The sequence below is a fragment of the Sylvia atricapilla genome, chromosome W (genome assembly GCF_009819655.1).
Source record: "Sylvia atricapilla isolate bSylAtr1 chromosome W, bSylAtr1.pri, whole genome shotgun sequence".
NCBI classification, from domain to species: Eukaryota; Metazoa; Chordata; class Aves; order Passeriformes; family Sylviidae; genus Sylvia; species Sylvia atricapilla.
In genome coordinates, this window is record NC_089173.1 from 5,968,479 (window position 1) to 5,987,812 (window position 19,334).

Sequence of the window (19,334 nt, forward strand, 5' to 3'; positions counted from 1 at the left end):
ACCAAGCTCAGCTGAACCAACGAACCAAAAAGCCACCACAACAGAAGCTGCCAGGGACACAGGACCAACAGGGCATCACAAAGAGCATGGCCAATCTCTTCCATCTCTAAACCGCCATAAATTTTCCCCACAGAGGGTCAAGATCTTCAAACCCAGAGAAGCAGCCTTAAAAAAAACCCCAAACATCGAAGCAATTGCCCTGGGTTTTGTTCCATCTCAGGTGCCCGTCAGGCTGACTGGTCCCGACACGAGAGCCTGGGGGCCAAAAGGGACACGGGGCTATCCAGCTCAGCCACAGCTCCTCCTGCTCTCAAACCTCTCCCCGGAGCACAATTCCCTCCACAATCAACCTCTTTATCAGCAGGAACATTTCAGTCGGGTCCCTTTCAGTGTAAAACCAAAAGTAAAATCCAGGGAAGGCAGATTTCTGGAGCAGCAATAATTCCAGCTCTGTTCTGGAGATGTCAGGCATATTTCATGGGAAGATATCAACTCCTCACATTTAATGCTGACACTGTCATTTGCCCTTCAGCAAGAAGAAAGGCACGTAAGCAAAACAAACCAAACTGAAATTTCCCCATTGCAAAGGATTCCTGCCAGGAATCACAAGCCCAGTGTCACGTTTCTAATGCCCTTCCTTCCACAATAGCCCTCGAAGGCTGCACTTCCTAAGTTTTATTGCTCAGAATTCCTCATGCCAGAGTTCACAGAGCATCCTGGACACCCCTCTGGACCAGTTTCAGGCCAGTGCCTTTCTATATCAGAGTGAAATCAAAGGGAGCAGCTGGATCAGGACCAATATTACAACTTGATTCCTGATTTTTTGTGTCAAAGTCCCCCTGTTTCTCACAAATGCAGTTTTGCTTCATTCTCCAAACACACACAACAACCAGGACAGAGGGACTGAAGGATGAACACGTGACATACCCTCACAGAAACATTTATTCCCATTTAATTCCCATTTATTACCACTGAATAATACTTCAGACCAGTCCAGTCCCAGCACAAGGGGAAGCCCAGATGGGGTGAGGGCTAAGATGACTTTTGGGGTCTCAGGAAGGGCTGCCCCTTCCAAAGTCAATTTTTACTGCCCAAGCCAAATATTTTCCTTTAGTTGTTTGTAACCCACCTCTTAACCAGCCTCTAAGAGCCTCACAGAAGTTAAAAGTTAAACCCCTTCAAATCCCAGTGTTTTTAAAACTCTGATTCAGGCACTATCTTACCACACTTGGCCTTGCTCCAATTAATCCCTAAATACCAAAGAGTCAAACAAAAAGCAAAAATCATTTGTTATCTCCAAACTGCATCTGCTGACAAACCCTGCAGTGGGTTTTTTGTTGCTATTGTTCTCCAGGTTTGGGCTTTTTGAGCACTTCATGATAAGAAAATTGTTCGGTAAATATGTCAGGAGCCCTTCCCTGTCAGCCGTCATCGCCTCAGGGTATGATTACTGTTCACAGACATCAAAATTTTTGCTATTTGCCAGATTTCAGAAAGCAAACCTGGATCCCCTGGGAGATACCTGGCTCTGCTCGTGTGCACCAGCAGCAGGAATTTTTAACTGCTTCAGTACCTGATCCAGCTTGAAGCCACATGGGATCTTCACAGGGATCTGACTGAAGGGTAGCTGCCCCAAACACCCTATGAACCCTCATTAGCAGAATTATCATTTATAAATTGGGGGTTCAGCATCTTCAGAGATGGGGAGAAAAGAGTTTTGAGTCAGAAGGACCCAATAGAGAAGCTCATGGTCAGTGAGTGGGGGAGACACCAGTACAGGGGTCCCTGGGAGTGTTCTCCTGAACCCATCTGCACAAAACCAGGCTCAAGCAGACTTTTTAAGGAACAAGTTCTTTAATATTCCAGCCAAAATCCTCCAGGTCCAACATTTAGGTACCAGAGGAGAAGAACTTGAGTTATTCTCAGCTTAACGCGACCCTCAGCCCCCACCTCAGCAATGGGATTGCAGAGGGACCCCACAGCCCTGGTGTGAGGTGCTGCTGTCTGGAATGGGGTGAGGATGGAGGGAAGGGGATGAAAACATCACTGAGAACCCCAGATCCCATATCACCTCCAAACAGCCCAGTTATTCTGGAAAGCAGGAGAAAAGCTGCCCGGCAGCATAGGGAGGTAAGAGTTGACAGCTCCTTGCTGCATCCAGTGTCATTTTCCTTGGAAAATCCAGGCTGTTGTTGGAAACGTGCACCAGACGCCAGGATCGGAGCTGAGCCTCCAGGAGCAGCACTTGGAACTTAACATTTGAAGACCTCAACTTCCCAGAGCTCCTCCTGCAGCTCCATCCCAACCAGGACACTGACACAGAACATCTGGAATTGTCCAAGCCCTACAGCCACACAACACTGTGAATGACCTGCAGAGCACCTGTGTTTGAGGTCAAATCCTGCTTTTATTAGGAATGTGCTGGCTCCCAGCATCCCTGGCAGTGGCACAGAGACTCTCCTGCCCCTCTGCTGCTGGTGCTAAGCCTGAAATAAGAACCAGCCCCTGGGGATAAAGGGGAGATGCACTGGACTGAGCACAGAGTGCTGGATTCCATCCAGGGGATCCAGGGATTCCATGAGACAGCATTACTGCAGGTGCTGAGCATGAAGGTTCTCCCATCTCCTAAGCAAAATCCACCCTGGCAGCAAAAGGTTGAGTTTTTCTCTTGCTTTCAGCATCTCACCAGACACAGAGGCCAAGCTCAGCTGAGCCAGGATTAGTGCTGAGCTCCCAAGGCTCAGCTGAAGCCTTCAGTTCAAGGACTTTTCCTGCACACATTGCCTTTCCAGAGAATGAAGAACAGGATGTTTTGGGTGGGAAGGGACCTTAAAGCCCATCCCATTCTACCCCCTGCCATGGGCAAGGACACCTTCCAGTATCTCAGGTTGCTCCAAGCCCCATTCACCCTAGCCTTGGACACTTCCAGGGGTGGAACAGCCATAGAATCTGCCAGGGCCTCACCACCCTCACAGGAAAGAATTCCTTCCCAATATCCAATCTAAATCAACCCTCTTAGTTTAAACCCATCACCCCTTGTCCTTTGACCATTTAGTCCTGCACAGTTCAGGAATCTCTGCAGGAGCTGTGTTCTGAGACAAAACAACTCTTGTCAACAAGAGGAGAAAACCCCAAGTTGGCAATAAAAAATATTGCTCAAAAGAAGATGTAATATTCCTTTAAAATGGACAATTACCAGCTTTAAACTTTGCCTAGGAAGGCAAAGTCCCCCTAAAAAAAAAAAAAAATCAACAAAAACCCTTTTGACCTAAGAAATCTGCCAGAATTTACTTCAACGCACACAAAGGTAATTCCTGATGGGCTTCCCTCACTTTTGGATGGGATCTCCCCCCTTCCTAGCAAGAGTTAAGATCCCAGACAGAGCAAGCACCAACGAGCCCATCCACAGCCCCAAGGCAGCCAACTACTCATTGAGTTCATTATCACTCAAAAGATACAAACAGCTGCAGTAGAAAACCCAACTCTTTTCTTCATCCTGCTCTCAAAAAGCACCTCATCAGCTGCACATCCAGTGATTCCTTGTCTGATCCCATTTTTCTGCCATAGGTTATGTTTTATGGGAAAACATGAAAATTCAAGTTTTCCAGTTAGAGCCTTCCTGCAGCCCCAGGAACAGCAACTGCAGTAAAATATTAAAATAAACCCCTCAGTTTTGAGTCTGAACTGTTCCATCCTCTTGGGTTGGCAACAGTTCCAGCTGCCAGCTTTAAATGCCTTATCCTATTTTCCTATCCCTTGGGAAAATTAGAATAAAGTGCTGGTTAAGGCAACTAGTAGTGCAGCAACTTGTTTGCAAAGTTGAAGGAAATCATTGCTCTGAAATGACTTCCTGGATTAATTTCACTGCGCCTGGCACGTGGGGAAGACTGGAAGGATCACAAAGGTCTGTTTAGGCCATTAGTGCCTGCCCCACATCCCTGGGAAACCCGGGGAAAGCCACTGCCACCTCATGGATCAGAAAATATAAGGAAGAATTACAAAGATTTAGTTATTTTAGCAAATATGTTATTATCAAATAAGAATGAGATTCAAAGATTTATATTTAAATTTTTTTTTCTGGAAAGGGCACTCCAATCTTCTCAACTCTCTGGGAAGGAATGACAGCATTATCCAGTTAAAACAAGAAATGGTAAAGGGAGAAGATACAACTGGGAAGATGCCCTGAAAAGCTGTGGCTGCCCCATCCCTGGAAGTATCCAAGACCAGGCTGGAGCAATTTGAGGTAATGGAAGGAGTCCCTGCCCATGGCAGGGAATGGAATGGGATGAGCTTTAAGGTCCCTTCCCACCCAAACAATGCTGGGATTCTGGGATTAAGGAGTACAATGGTGTCTGTCCAACACAGCAGCTCCCCAACCCTCCCACCTGCAGATAATTTGCAATCACAGAGCCTGTACCTGCTCCCACGTGGATTTGACTTCCAGCCCAACTCAGAGAACACCTTGCATCTCCCCCTCTGAGTGCTTTGTGTCTCTGGAGAAGCTTAAAGCCCAGAGGTGACAGGAATTGCAAAGAGGGATTAAAGGACAAAGGCAGCACTCAGGGACAGCACCCCTGGCCTGGCACGGGATTTAACCCCGTTGTCACACAGGGATGGGATTTAACCCCGAGGCACCAGCACTGCCCAGGAGGGGTCTGACCTCCCAAGGGCCATGCAAGAGGCAGCTCTGGCAGGAGGCAACTCTTCCCCAGTCCTCTCCTCCTCCCTCCTGGAAGCGTCCAGCAGCTTCCAGCCATTGTGGCCACTGTCCTGCCACACCGTGCAGCACAAACAACCCTTGCCCTGTCCACCACGGCTGTTGGGGGTTAGGTTTGTCCCTTTTTCACTCTAAATAATTATTTTCCCTATAAGTTACCAAGAAAATCAAGTGTTGGATACTTTAGAGTATTTAAACAAAGAAGTGGCGGAAACCCAATTGGGGAGAGGTTAACTGCCTTCTCTAATAAGAAGCCAGCTGTTAAAAACCAGGTGGGGCAGTGCTGCTTATCTCTCTGCTCAGATGAGTCGGTGTTGCTTATCTCTGGTCATTGTTCCACTACCCCCATGGTAATATCTTCTGTTAATGGACCATTAAAGCTCACCAATGACATGACACATTACATCATACTATTGTAAGATGCTCTACCCAGGGAGGAGGAGCCAAACCATCTTCGCCCAGATAAAAGGACCCACCAGTGTCACCAGGGGTTCAGTTTTCCACCGGATTCCTGGAGGAAGACCAGACCCATCTCACCATTACTGGACCCTTTTTCTACGGGACCATCTCTGCTTCCAAGAGAACCACATCTGTCACTCCAGGAGGGCTTACTTTGGACAGTTTACAACACCCTGACCAACTGGGTGTCAGGTTGTATTTCTGACTCTGTCAGGGTTTTCTAAGATTTTTTGTTTGTTTGTTTGCTTGCTTGCTTATTCTTCTGTACTACAACATTTGTATTTTGTTTTATATCCCTAGTAAAGGATTGCTATACCTATTCCCAAAAATCTTTGCCTGACAGCCTTTTAATTGCATATTTATAATAATTTGGAAAGGGAGGGGAGGGGCTTACATTCCAAGGGAGACTCCAATTTTCCCTGGCAGATACCTGTCTAGCTAAACCAAGACAACAGCAAAGCCACGTCACACAACAGTCACTGCCACAAAGCCACTGAGCCAGCGGCTCCAACCACGGCAAAGCCACAGAACGTGGACCCTCCCCATGGACATAAACCCGCACACGATGGACAAGGACTCACACCATGGAACACAGACCATCCCCATGGACATGGACCCTCACACCATGGAACCCAGACGATCACCACACCACACAAATCCTCCCCATGGACACAAACCCTCACCACATGATGCCACCTCATGTAACGCAATGTCCGCAGCTGCAAAGCCACACAACTCAACCCCGCACCATGCAGTGAACCCTGACCCTGATGGGATCCTTCCAATTCAGCAGATTCTGGGATTCTACTCCAAGAGCCATCTCCAAGGAGTGTATCTCAGCTCCATCCCCAAAGCTGAGGCGCAGCCAGGCAGGAGGATGCTGGCAATTCCATTTGGAAGGTGTTACAGGGCTGGCATCCCATCAATGGGGTCCTGCATTGTTGCATCGAGTGGCAACAGTGATCATCCTGTCCAGGGAAGTTAGAGCCGCTGGCAGGGAAACAGACCAGACAAGTCTCTTTTGTTAAACTTAAGAATCCATTTATTCCCCCCACCCTGGGCTGGGGAGGGGGTGAAGGCAAAGTGGAAAAGCAGGGGCAGGGTCGTGAGGTTATATAGGGTGTTGTAGAGTCTTCAAAGGAGGAGTTAACAAAGGTAAAATGGCCTTAAAATGGGAGCACTCACATTGCATCATTAGGACTTTGCACTTATAACAGTATTTCATTTGGGATTAGGACTCGTTTCCATCCATACCCATCTGGGAGTGATTACTGCTGCTGTAGTAGCATCCAGGCCCGACTGGCATCAGCACCATCAGCACACAAACCCAGAGTTTAAAGAGAGAGCACTTACCACTGCAACCATCACATAAAGGCACTTAACCATGGTAAAAATCACATCAAACCTCCCTGTGATTCCATACCTGTGCACAATGGATCCTGACAGATTACACCTCTTCAGGGCCACACTTCCCACTTACTCACTGCATGGAGTTTACTCAGTGCTTCACATCCCCCAAATCCCTCACAGACCAATACCTTCTGCAGCCAGACACCTCTAAAAAAAAATCCTCCCGGTTATAAATGACTATTATAAAGTTGGCTTTTTGCAAGATGTGTACTATATGATTAATAACTTTGTGGTAAGGATATAAGTTTTTATTTCTGCATTAGTAAAGAAAATTAGGCATAGTGGTAGTAGTGATATAGTATGCTTAAACTGTCTGTTTGGCTGGGATAACCTCCAGTGAACATGTAAAGAAGACTCTGCTATTGATATACTATCAGCATCTACCATCTGAAGAAAGCATGGACCAAGGCCCAAGCTGGAGGTGATAATGAAGACACAGCCAAGAAACACGCATGCTCTAAAAAGGCGGACCCAAGGAGGGGCCATGCAAAACAGTCCCTGGAATATGGAAACTAGTTTATGGAAAAATATGAATAATCAACAGACTGATACAACAGGAAGGGTATTTAAAAAAAGCCTGTGAAATAGCAGTTTGTGGACTTGGCTGAATGCCAAGTCACACGGCCAGCCGTACTTTGCTTTTTTTCCTTTATCTCCTAATTCTCTTATCTTTTATTAAACCTATTTCTTAAAATCTACGTGAAAAGTGAATCTCGTTTTTCACAATTTGGGGGCTCTTGCCGGGATGTACCTCATCCCTGAAACCCCAGGAGATCCAGAGCAAGGGAGGCGCCCCAAAACTTTGTTTCTCCTGGTGAGAATTGGGGATTGCAGGTAAACACCCGAAGAGATAAGCAAGGAGACGGAAAAACAAGCAATGTAAAGAAAAGGGAAAAGGCTCCCTGAAACTGCAGTATTTTTGCTCCGTAAAAAACCTTGTGCACGAAGAACCTAAGGAAGAAAAAGGATTGTAAGTATTTCTTAGGGGAGCGGGATAGGGGGTCTGTGTGGTGTGTGTGTGAATGAGACACTGGCTGGGCACCCCAAACTGGTGAAACGAGTGTGGTGGCTTCCTATGCTGCGGTATCGTGCTCTTGCGAGAGGGGCGGCCAGTACGGAGGCGAAGCGAAAGGTAACGAGTGAAAGTGACCCCCGGGTGGCTGGGACAGGGTCCCAGGGAGGGGTTGGACCCCTCGGGTAGGGAGCCGATGGCTTTCCTAGACAATCCACTGGGAAAACGGGATAAGTGGGGGACCCCAAAACATTGTCGGATTGAAGGATTACGGAACCTGAGAGCATCCGGGTGAATGGCCAAATGCATGACTTTTTTTCCAGATTGAGGATAAAAACACGAAAAGGGCTAGAGGTGTAAGGATCAAGATACCGGGGTTTTAAAAAACCGACCAGGTTGAGAAACACTAGAGGCTCAACAAGTGTGATAATCCAAGAGCATCTGGAAGAGAGGTTAGCTAAATACCTATAGGTAAATAATAAAGATCAAAAGAGGGTACCATTTTTCTTGTATTGTCTGCTTGTGTTGTCTTGTTGTGAAAGAGGGTGAGCAAGGAAGTCATATTGAATTGAATAAGGGTGAATGAATGAGTGTAAGAATACTAATCTTTTTATGTTGTCTTTGTGTGAGTGGAGGTATGTGTAACTGAGACGTGTACTTGTAGAGTTCATTTATGTTATTGTATTGTTGGAAAGGAGGAGTTTCCATGTACTGTGGGAAAAAAAATCAAACAAACGCAAACCAAAAAGAGATGAGTTGGGATACAGAGAGCGAGGGGAAGGGGGGGCTGGGTGCAGCCCCCGCCCATGTTTCTGTCTGTGTTGGCTGTGCAGGCGCTTGACCCCTCCTGTGCAACCACAGCGCCTGTCACGGCGCTTGCTGGGCCACTGTTTGCGCCTGTCGTACCTCCCGCTTTGGTTCTGGCTGTGCCAAAGTTCCCGCTTGTGTCTCTGTCGGGCTGCCCGTTCCCCAGCCCCGTACCGCTGTCTGCCCGAGCGCTGCCCCTGGCTGTGCTGCGGTCCGTCTCCGTGACTGCACGGCCGCCTGCGCTCCCGCTCCCCCTGGCCCCCGCCAGCCCTGGCCCCACCGGGGGCTCGGCCTCACCCAGTCTCGGTTGCCCCGCTCCGCCGGCCATGCCGGGGGTCCCGCTGGCTGCTGCTACCCCACCCGAGGGCACTTTCCCCGTACCGCTGCCTCCCGGCCCGGGGCAGCCTCCAATCTCCCGTGCATGCGGCAGTTTGTGTCTGTGGGGTTCGTGCTGAATTCCCCCGCAGCCCTGCCCTCGCCTGCTCATGTTAGAGCTGCGGGGCTGCCGACAGAAAAGGCTGCCTTAGTTCTGCCGTGAGAGATGCCACCGCAGCCCTGTGGACTCCATTGGGAGTCCCGTCTGTCCCTAACACAGACCCCGTGCCCCCCGGTGCTCCGCGGGCCCCTGGCCTCCGCCGGACGGCTCTGACCGCAAAGCGGCCCCGGACCCGCCTGCAGCCTCCCGCTCCTCGGGGATTCAGGGCTTGGAGATGGGGAGGGGAAAAGAGACAGAGTGCAGGCAAAATCCCAGGAGCGCCCTAAGAGCGCCTGTTTCTTTTGTAGGAAAGAAGGGCATTATAAGTGTGAATGCCCTCATCGAGAAAGCAAAAACAAAACCAAAACAAAACATAATATAGAGGAGTCATAGGCTCTATTTTTTTAAGGACAAATGCCATCTGGCGCCTGTAATAACCCTGAAAGTAGGTCCTGGGGAGGAGGTGTTCCAATTTTTGGTCGGTCTTGAAGCAGAGAAAGCATGTGTTATGGGGGGCCCAGTAGGATGGAAAGTAAGTAAAGAAATCTCAGAAATGGCCACAGTAGGAGGGAAAAAGTTTGAAGTCCCTAACACAGAAGATGTGGTAATTAAAAGAAATACCAACAGATGGATGGGAAATATTTTATTGATCCCTGAACTGGGTCTTAATGTGTTGGGAAAAGATCTAGAAATATTATTGAGAATAAGGGTTATACCAGAAGAATAAACGTTTGGCAAAAATAAAATCTACTAAGAAAAAGAGAGAAAATATGTTGATAGTTTGTAGGAAAATCTTACAAAGAAAAGAATGTTGAAATGTGCCTTAAAAAAAAAAAAAAAAAAAAAAAAGGTGTAAAATGTTTACTGATTGGGGATAATACGTACTTTTAAAAGAAATTTATGGAAAAAGAGGCCTGCTTGAAAAGGATTAATGCACTTTTACACATTATTGGGGAGGTTCATTTTTAAAGGTTTTTAAAGGATTTTTTTGGTTTTTAGAAGTCTTGAAAGGATGGTTTTGTGGGGTTTTTTAGATTTTCAGAAATTTTTAGAGGTTTTTTTGGTTTTTAGAGGTCTTAAAAGTTTTTAGAAAATTTTTGGGGCATTAAAATTACCTGAAGAAATAGCTATAAGATATCAAATGGAGGGATGACCTCAGAAATGGGAGGGAATAGTTTTGATGGAATAGGAGATTGGAATCAAAAGAGTTGTGAGAGAGTTCTGGTGTTTGATAAGAAGGTATTGGAAGTTTAAAGAATGTGGTGAGGAAGAAAAAGAAGGAATTATGGATGAAATTGGAATTTTTCATTATTGGGAATTTTTTTAAAGAAAAGTAATACTCAAATGCCATGAGTGAGAGGTGTGTTAGGAGTCCAGATGTAACCCAGATGGGAACCTGAAAGTAACACCCTAGGAGGTATTGTATTGTTTGGACTGTGAAACTGTTGTTTATGAAATAAAGAGATGAATATTAAAAAGGTATATCTTTACAGTTGCAAAAATGGGAAGGACAGTTCTTTAACCCCACAGCAAGAAGATGCTTTTTTTCAGGTATCACAAACAACTGAAGCTGCAGTATGACTGACAACTAAAAGGCTGCTAATTTTGAATCAACACCAACAAGATCAAAAGACCGGTGTAAGAACTTAAGAATCAACTGTAAGATCCCAACCAGGTGATAGATACCAAGTTGAATTTTACACAGAACTGAATAATAATGAACTGGAAAAAAACCTCAAATAATTAAAAAAATTTTGGACAAAGAACTTTCTCTGTTTTACTTCTCTGCATAACACTTAGAAATCAGTCTGGTCTGTCAGATCCTTCTACTCGTGTTTCTTCACAGCTACAAAGAAAATGGACTTTAAAGTAACCCTATTCCACAGGTGTGGAAAATTAAAGTTGAAACGTGTAGTATTGTTTTGAAAGCGTTTATGTCACCCCACTGTGTAATGTTGCAGGTACATGAAGATCACAGGAAGAGGACTGGCTCCATATTCTTGGCATTTTGGCTAATTTATTTTTGGTTTTATACCTTACAGAACAGACAATATGTTTTTGCCTCTTATTTTCCCTAATTGTTTTGTGTGTTTGAAGTAGCTCTTTCATACTAACTTAAATATTTTTTTATTACTCATCAATCAGTGCTGCTAGTGCACTGAGTACAGCTTAAAGAGGGAGGGCAAGGAGAAGCACCTATGCAAAATACCAAGGGGACATGTTTGTGTTCACAGAACATAAGTGTGAATTACTACCCAGCAGTGTGGTAAGTAAGGAAAGAGTTTTCAACTAAACTTGTACTGTGTCCGAGTTAATACAGTAGCTGTGATTCTTTTGTATACACACACAAACATGCAAACATTTGTAACCAACAAGGGACATTCTTCAGTTATGCTGGCAGTGTTGTCCCCACAAAAAGGTACAGTTAATTACTGATAGAAATCTAATACTGTCAGGATAATAGTAGAAAGAAATTCTCAAGAGCAATTTTTCTTCTACTATTTGAAAAGTCACAAGAAGAGATATAAAGATTTGCTCTTCTAAGTGGGTATGTCAAAAATAATTTAAGGTACTAATCATATAACTTCATAAAATGGAAAACTTTGTCATCTGTCTTAAATTGGAGGTTGAGATGTAGATAGTGGTTGAGATGGATTCTTTGGGGGAGTTCTTTGTAAGTTTGTCAAAAGACTTTTGGAGGTGTTTTGTTTTTCTTTTTAATATACGATGTCACATTTCTCTTGGGATAGAGTATGAAAACAAAGACAGTATGAATAACAAGATACTTGCTGCTTTGAAATATTATTGTGGTATATGCAAGATTTTTTTAGTAATTTCTTTTCTTTCCCTGTTTGGTGATTTTAAGTGACACTAAATTATTGTAAATTTTGCAGAAACTGTTTTGGGGGTTTTACTTAGTTTTCCAGCTTTTTTGCAGATGAGACCTGTCTCACAAAACTGGTGGTGTTAATAATTCCCATCAAAGGGGGTTCTCATCAGAGTTTCTAAAAGGTACCTGATCTCTTAAATCAATGCACGACAAATTGGGTGAGTGTCTTTGGCCTTAAATAGAAACAAATCCTATCGTGTATGTATCTTTCTGAGTTCTCCTAAAATAGTAAGAGAAATCTTCTGGAATAGCAAGAATTCATTGTCTTCCTACCCTGGGAACAGGCTGGGCAGAGGATCTGCCCACCAGAAACCTTCAATATGATAAGGCTCTAACATCGGAATATTTATTAAGTCAACAAGTTAAGAATAGCCCATAAATAACCTTAATAGAAAAGAAAGAAGGGCTAAAAATAGTTTCTTTTTTTACACTCTGTAGTTTAAGTTATTTTTGTTATTGACTAAATTTTTCTCCTTAAGTTTCCTTTTAACCTGTTCCTCAATCCTGGTTGCAGTTACAAAGGTGGAGGCTTTAAAAAATTAAATGGTATCAGAGGTGTTCCCTGGAGAGGAAAATGACACCCTAATTTCAGTAAAATGATCATGAAGGAGAATCACAGTACATTTAATAGCTAAATTGAAGATGCAGTTATTTTAGTTTTACTCAAAGTACAGTCTGGCCAGCACGAGTAATTGTCAGTTCTAAAAGGGCTTTGCAGCTGGCCTTTGGGATTAAGGGACTTTACTGCCTTTTAGTGATGCATGTGTACATATATCCTGGTGAATGGGGATTACTATTGTCTGTTGAATGGGAGATGCTTGAGTAACATAGAACAACTTCAATTAAAAGGCATCAGAAACTGCTTGAAATTGAGCAGACAGAGTGTGACAAGAAAATAAGATGGCAAAACCCAGTCAAGACCGCTGTATTTCGCCACCGAGAAGAATCATACACCGGCTGTGGGATGCACCCCCATAGGGCTGGTCAGGTGGGGATATAAGTCAAGGAACTGGAACTCTATTTCTGTCACTCACTCTTTTATCTTTCAAAGATCTTAGCAGAATCATGATACAAGTGCTACCAAAGACTGTAAACTGAAGGGTTTTTTAATACCCATATCAACATTCACTATTATAACTCATCCAAATTACATTCTTACATATGTGTAGAATTGGGAGCAATACTGGAATTGTTAGAAATTAAGTATCTATTTGGCTAATCATTGGTGTAGTCCAAAATAAGCAAATATTGGCAATGTCAACAGATCCTAAAATAACTGCATCTAAATAGATAATATAGAAAACCCTTTTTTTCGGTGGGAAAATAAGCAAATAATGAAGGCTACAAAACAAAGAGAATGGCTCAAGCCAAATGATTGTTAAAAAGAAAGAGGGAGGAATTTGTTATAAATGCATATTATAAAGCTGGCTTTTTGCAAGATGTGTACTATATGATTAATAACTTTGTGGTAAGGATATAAGTTTTTATTTCTGCATTAGTAAAGAAAATTAGGCATAGTGGTAGTAGTGATATAGTATGCCTAAACTGTCTGTTTGGCTGGGATAACATCCAGTGAACATGTAAAGAAGACTCTGCTATTGATACACCAACTATCAACATCTCCCATCTGAAGAAAGCGTGGACCAAGGCCCAATCTGGAGGTGATAATGAAGACACAGCCAAGAAACACGCATGCTCTAAAAAGGCGGACCCAAGGAGGGGCCATGCAAAAGAGTCCCTGGAATATGGAAACTAGTTTATGGAAAAATATGAATAATCAACAGACTGATACAACAGGAAGGGTATTTTAAAAAAGCCTGTGAAATAGCAGTTTGTGGACTTGGCTGAATGCCAAGTCACCCGGCCAGCGTACTTTGCTTTTTTCCTTTATCTCCTAATTCTCTTATCTTTTATTAAACCTATTTCTTAAAATCTATGTGAAAAGTGAATTTCGTTTTTCACACTCCCCAAGTGTTGGAAGATATTAAAATATAAAAGCCACTGACATATAATAAGACTAGAATGAGAACTCCGCATGCTCTGAAGCTCTCAGGGTTTGGCTTCCAGTCAAGAAAAATATATTGGATTAGTCTCAGAGCAAAATTAGGCTGGTATGCAGTTTAAATAGCATTACAAGACACTACACGTGTATGGGAGAGCAGGGAAGATTTATGTTATTCTGTGGTAAGAAAAATAATGTTGAAAAGTTAAAATAATATAGGGTTGATACAGCACTATTTACTCTGGGGTTAAGGGGATGATAACTTTGGAATGCTGTTAAAAACCCAAGTTCAAGGATTTGCCAGGGAACTCATCAAAAAATTGTGAAAAACCCTGCAATTTGGTCATGGGTCAGTCAAGCACTTACTCTGGCAACAACATTCTCCATCAAGGAAGTTAGTAAATGCTGATAAAATGTCCTGGTCCTCCCACAAAGTCACAGTTTTTCTCCTTCATGGAATGAGCAGAAAACAGAAATGAAACCCCAGCTCAGCTGTGTGTGGGAGGGGGGGGGGCAGAAGGAAAGGCACCCTTGCAGCACCATAAATCTGGCAATAAGGACTTTGGGAAGGTCCTGATTGAGTTGAAGGTGTCCCTGCCTGTGGCAGAGAGATTTGACTTGGCCCTTCAGAGGCCCTTCCACTCCAAACCCTTCTGTGATTTCACAATTCCCAAGGACCAGCCAGGCTGCTCCCACACAGCCAAAGGTTTCTCCTCACACCAGGAATTCACCCCACAGGAAATGCAGGATGCACCTCCAGCTCTCGGGAAGAGCTCACACTGTATTTAATTTCCCAAAGGATGCAACACATCCTGCAGCCACTACCATGCTCCTGCCACTCTGCAGCATCTCAACAGGAGGAGTTCTGGATTCAGGCCAGATTTTGCATAGAATATTCATAGGCACAGCAGCAGGAATACAAGAATTCAAGTTGTGACTGAAGGTAACCAGAGCCTGACATTTGCCACAGAGCTCTGCAGGCTCCCTTTATTGCTCTCTGAGAGCTTCTTCCAGCTACAACCAGGACTACAAAGTGGAATTTGAGCGAAAACCCACTGTGGGAGCACATCCCTAATCATCATCTTTCCCTCTGCACACACCCAGCCTTTCCCTAACCCGGGATCAGAGCCATGAAATCCAAACACACAGGCCCTGAGCAGGGATTTAAAGGTCTGAGCCCACAGGACCTGTGCTGAGGCTGCTTCCAGAGGAGGCTGGAGAATCATTTTCAACAGGAGCTCTGCTCAAAGCTTTCAGCACATTGGGCAGGTTCCATCTGGGATGCAGGAACCAGACACAGGGATGAAGATGTATGGATGAGCTACAGGTATGCTCAGGGTGGGAGAAGCTTCTGGAGCAGCTTTGACACCTTTAGAGCCTTTGTGCCAATCACACCAAGAGCTGCCTCTTACTCTGGAGCCAGAATTGACAAAAAAAAGGGGAAAATAACTGCAATTTTACACTGGTGAGGGAAAAGAAAGGGAGAAATTCCTCCCTGTGAGGGTGCTGAGGCCCTGGCACAGGGTGCCCAGAGGAGCTGTGGCTGCCCCTGGATCTCCTGGAAGTGTCCAAGGCCAGGTTGGACAGGGCTTGGAGCATCCTGGGATAGTGGAAGGTGTCCCTGCCTGTGGCACGGAGTGGGACTGGATGAGCTTTGAGATCCCTTCCAGCCCAAACTATTGCATGATTCTATGAAATCAATGCCAAGGTCAGGAATACTGATGTGGGCACTGCTCCAAAGTGGGAATATCCCTTGTTAAAAAGGTGAGAAATGGAGACTGAGTTCAGATACCTTGGCACCCGGAAGGTGAAACGCCAGTAAGCAAATTGCTGCTCAGCACATATTTTTTATGACTCAGCACCTCCCCTCCCTCCCCCTACCAGCTGCAAGCACCTCCACAATTAGTTTGACGAAACCAATGGCATTTGACCCCATTCCCAGGTTTTGGCAGTTTTTATTCCCATCTCGGGACAATCTCAGGGCACACACTTCACCCAGCATTGGCCAAACAACAAGTTTTGGCAGAAACGTGGCATGACAAAGATTTGGTTTGAGAAAACACACAGGAATGATGCTCTGCACAGCTCAAATACTGCAAGGATGATTATTTTTACAGCAAAATGCAATGTAATTTAGACACAAAATCCTCTAAAGGGACACAGTACCCTGATGTGGATCTCCGCAAGCAGAGCCTGCCTGATAGAATTCCTCTCCCATCCCAAAGAACACCCATCTGGAGGGATTATTTGGATTTTATACCACCAGCCAAGGCTCCACCACTCCCCAAACCCTCTCTCACACCTCCAAGCCACTGAAGAGTCAATGAATTAAAGCAGCTCTAATAAACTCCTCATTTCATAGCCAATGTGGTGATGCAACACTTGGTGGGTTCTGGGACAAAGATGTAGAACTACAATGCCTCAACCTCTGCCATGAAAATCTGTCCTTCTATCCCAAATGAGTTACATATTTGGATACCCTGTGAGATAGGGAAGCGGGGTGTTATCGAGCTGCCAAATCTCACTCCTGTCATGAGGTCATTTCTGGCACGTGGCCATGTGAGGTTTCAGCCAAATTCTCAGGGCTGACCATCATTCCCCATCCATCCCCCATGCTCCTCTTCCTCCTTCCTCAGGTCAGGAGTGGGGGGGAAATAGAATAATTAAAAAGTAAAGAAAAAAGGGTCAGGAAGGGGAGTACCTTTTGGGTTTAAGTCAGTTTGCACAATCACAACACACAGCACTCAGCCTCTTCACTGAGGACACCTCAGCAGCTGAAGGACATTTGAGGGCTCACAGCATTGTGGTCATTGATCCCCTCAAATGAACCCTGACTCTGACCATGGTCCTCAGGAGAGAAATATCATTGATCACATCTCTTGAATGAATTATTTAGTAATCTCAGCCCAATTTATGCAAGCATCACATGTATGGGCTCACACTTTGGGTTTATCAGCAGTGCAGCTTGGAAGAGCTGCTGGGAACCCCACATGTACTGCAAAGATGGACAGCAATTTTCAAAATAAAGCTGTTTGCAAATCCCTCATTTCACTGCTTTAATTACTGAAGGGATACACTCACAGCACCCTAGGACACCCAAAGTGCTTGTTTTTAGCTGCACATCGACTGAAGGCAGAAAAATCAGCAAGAAACGGGTGAGCAGCACCACTACAAATCCCATTAATCACACGTTGTCATGGCAGCCATTCCCAACCCGAGCGGCTCGGGGACACTCAGCCTTCCTTCCCCATGTCCCTACCACCAGCAACCTTTCTCTCCAACCCAACTGCTTCAATGTGCCCCAAAGAATATTTCATCTCAAGCCTGACAGGCCAGATGTAGAATAAAGAAATAAATAATTAGCGTTACCTTATCTGGAGTCTGTCAGCTGCAGCAAGCGATGCTTGGAGCTCTGTCCGCATCCAGAGACAAATTATCTAACGCTGTAATTTATGAATGCCTCAACTATTTGCCCTGGTATTTCATTACACACTCGCTGGAACGAAGAGCTCGAAAGACTAAACAGATCCAGCACGATAACACAAAAGGCACTCCAGCCGTGCGCTATTCCAAGGCAACCCAGGAATCCCAGCACGACATCAAACTGCTCCAGCTCACTCTGCGTTGACACTGCTCGAGGGGCAGCGAGGGGACAGCGCAGAGCGATGACCCGGGAGCTCGGCTTCCCTCTGGTTCAACGCTGGACTTGAATTTATTATGGGAAGCTGCGGGGTCCAGGCAGCGAAGGAAGCGCAAGCCCGGCTTTCCCGGGGGCAGCCGAGGCCGGCGCGGCGGAACGACTCCCGCTGCCAAATTGGAAGGAAGAGTTCCAAACTCGCCGCTTTATCAAAGCTATTTTTGTCCTCCCCCCCCCCCCCCCCCCCCCCACACACACACACACTGATAACCAGCAAGGCGAGGACCGCCGGGGTGCCGAGGCAGGGCTTGGCATCTACCCCGAAACCCTGCTGTGACTCCGCAGCAAAGCCACCTCGGGGGAGCGGGCCATCCGCTCGGGAGGCTCGGAAACTCCTTCCTCCAGCTTATCCTGCTCGCAGTGAGGTTTCGTGCCTGGAAAAAATGAATTAAGTTTGCGAGCGGAGGCCCCAGCTCCGCTCCGGCTCTCCCAGAGGCTCTCGGGACAGGCGACCCCCCCCTCCAGGGGATGGAGACACCAGCGGGGACAACCGGGAGGCTACTGCCCACCTGTCCTGCACAGGCTGAGGAGCTGCTGCGTGGGAGACAGATGATGCACCTGGGCCGGGGGAGAAGTGGAATCACGAAGCCAGCGGAGGAGGAGGGAGGGGAGCGAGCGGAGGCCGTGCGGGACCGGGACCCAGCGCGCACGGCGGGTGCGGGGCCGAGCCGTGCGGGCCTCCCCAGCTGCAGCACTCCGCACCCGGGGGGACCCCGCAAGGGCCAGGGCAGAGCCGCTGCCCCCGGCCAAGGCCGGAATGTCGGTGCACATGGCGCGTCTGTCGCGACAGGGAGACGGCGAGTAGCAGGTAGAACACAGGCGGCCTCGCAGCTCGGCATCCCCAGCCCAGAAAAGCTCCCCCCGCACTTCACTCCCGCACCATGAGTTCGGAGCTTTCTCCTCTTTTTCCACCAAAATCCCCCAAGGGGCCGTCCTGAAGCGCCCCGGGCCACGGCATGCGAGCGCGGGGATGGAGCCGGGGGATGGCCCCAAGCAGCGCGGAGCCCCCGCGGTCTCCCCGCCGTCGGCCGGACCCACCTGCTGGCGCCGCTCCGCGCCCCCGGCCGGGGCTCCGGGCGCTGCCGCCGTCCCGTCCCGGCGTGGCGGGGCCGCGGGCTGCGGGCCGCGGTGTCGGCGGAGCTCAGAGCGCAGCTCCAGGTAACAGCCCAGCGTCAGGACGTGCAGCGCCAGCGACAGCGCGAAGAGGCCGAGGAAGAGTCGCCAGCTGCCGCCACCGCCGCAGGCGCAGCCGCGGGAAGCAGCAGCAGCTGCAGCCGCCGCCCTGCACTCCGCGCCCATGGTGCGCTCCGGCGAAACGGCCCCAACACTGCTGCTCCCAGAGCGCGCCAGGCACCGCAGGCTGCGCGGCCAAGCCGCCAGCACCCCGCCAGGGGGCGAGGCCAGGCCGCCAAAGGGGCAGGGCCTGGCAGGGAGGGGCGGGGCTCGGCCGGGGCAGCACCGCCTCATCCTCCGTCCGGGGGGCAGGGCCTGGACAGGGGCGGGGACTGGGCGGGGTCTGGGCAGTGGCGAAGACACTGTGTGCGGGGCCACGCAAATTACAGGGGATGTATCAGGGCTAGACCCACGCCCCGCTGTGGGTCCGATCTTGATCCCTTTCCCGGCACGGGCAGGAGCGGTGACGGGTGGGCCCGTTCCTGCTTCCGATCCCGATCCAAATCCCGGTATGGGTGGACCCCACGCTGTCCCGGTGACCGCAGTCCCACCAGTCGCTGTCTCCGTAGCCGGCGGAGGCTTCCTGGGAGCAGACACCAAACGCCACCGATCCCCGGGCATGGATAGCGTTGTCACCGCTCTGCCAGGGAATACGGCCTAGCACGGGGTGCCCAGGGGTGTGAGACTATTTT

General features: G+C 47.3%; 1 protein-coding gene across 1 annotated transcript in view; it reads right to left on the reverse strand.

Moving 5' to 3' along the window:
* The window catches only part of LOC136373336 (ectodysplasin-A-like), a 126,575-nt gene extending 107,807 nt beyond the window's left edge, over nucleotides 1–18,768 (reverse strand). Inside the window, exon 1 of the mRNA XM_066338242.1 lies at nucleotides 18,508–18,768. Within this exon, the coding sequence (XP_066194339.1) occupies nucleotides 18,508–18,768 (261 nt within the window). The remainder of the gene's footprint in view (nucleotides 1–18,507) is intronic.
* Nucleotides 18,769–19,334: the final 566 nt, after the last annotated feature.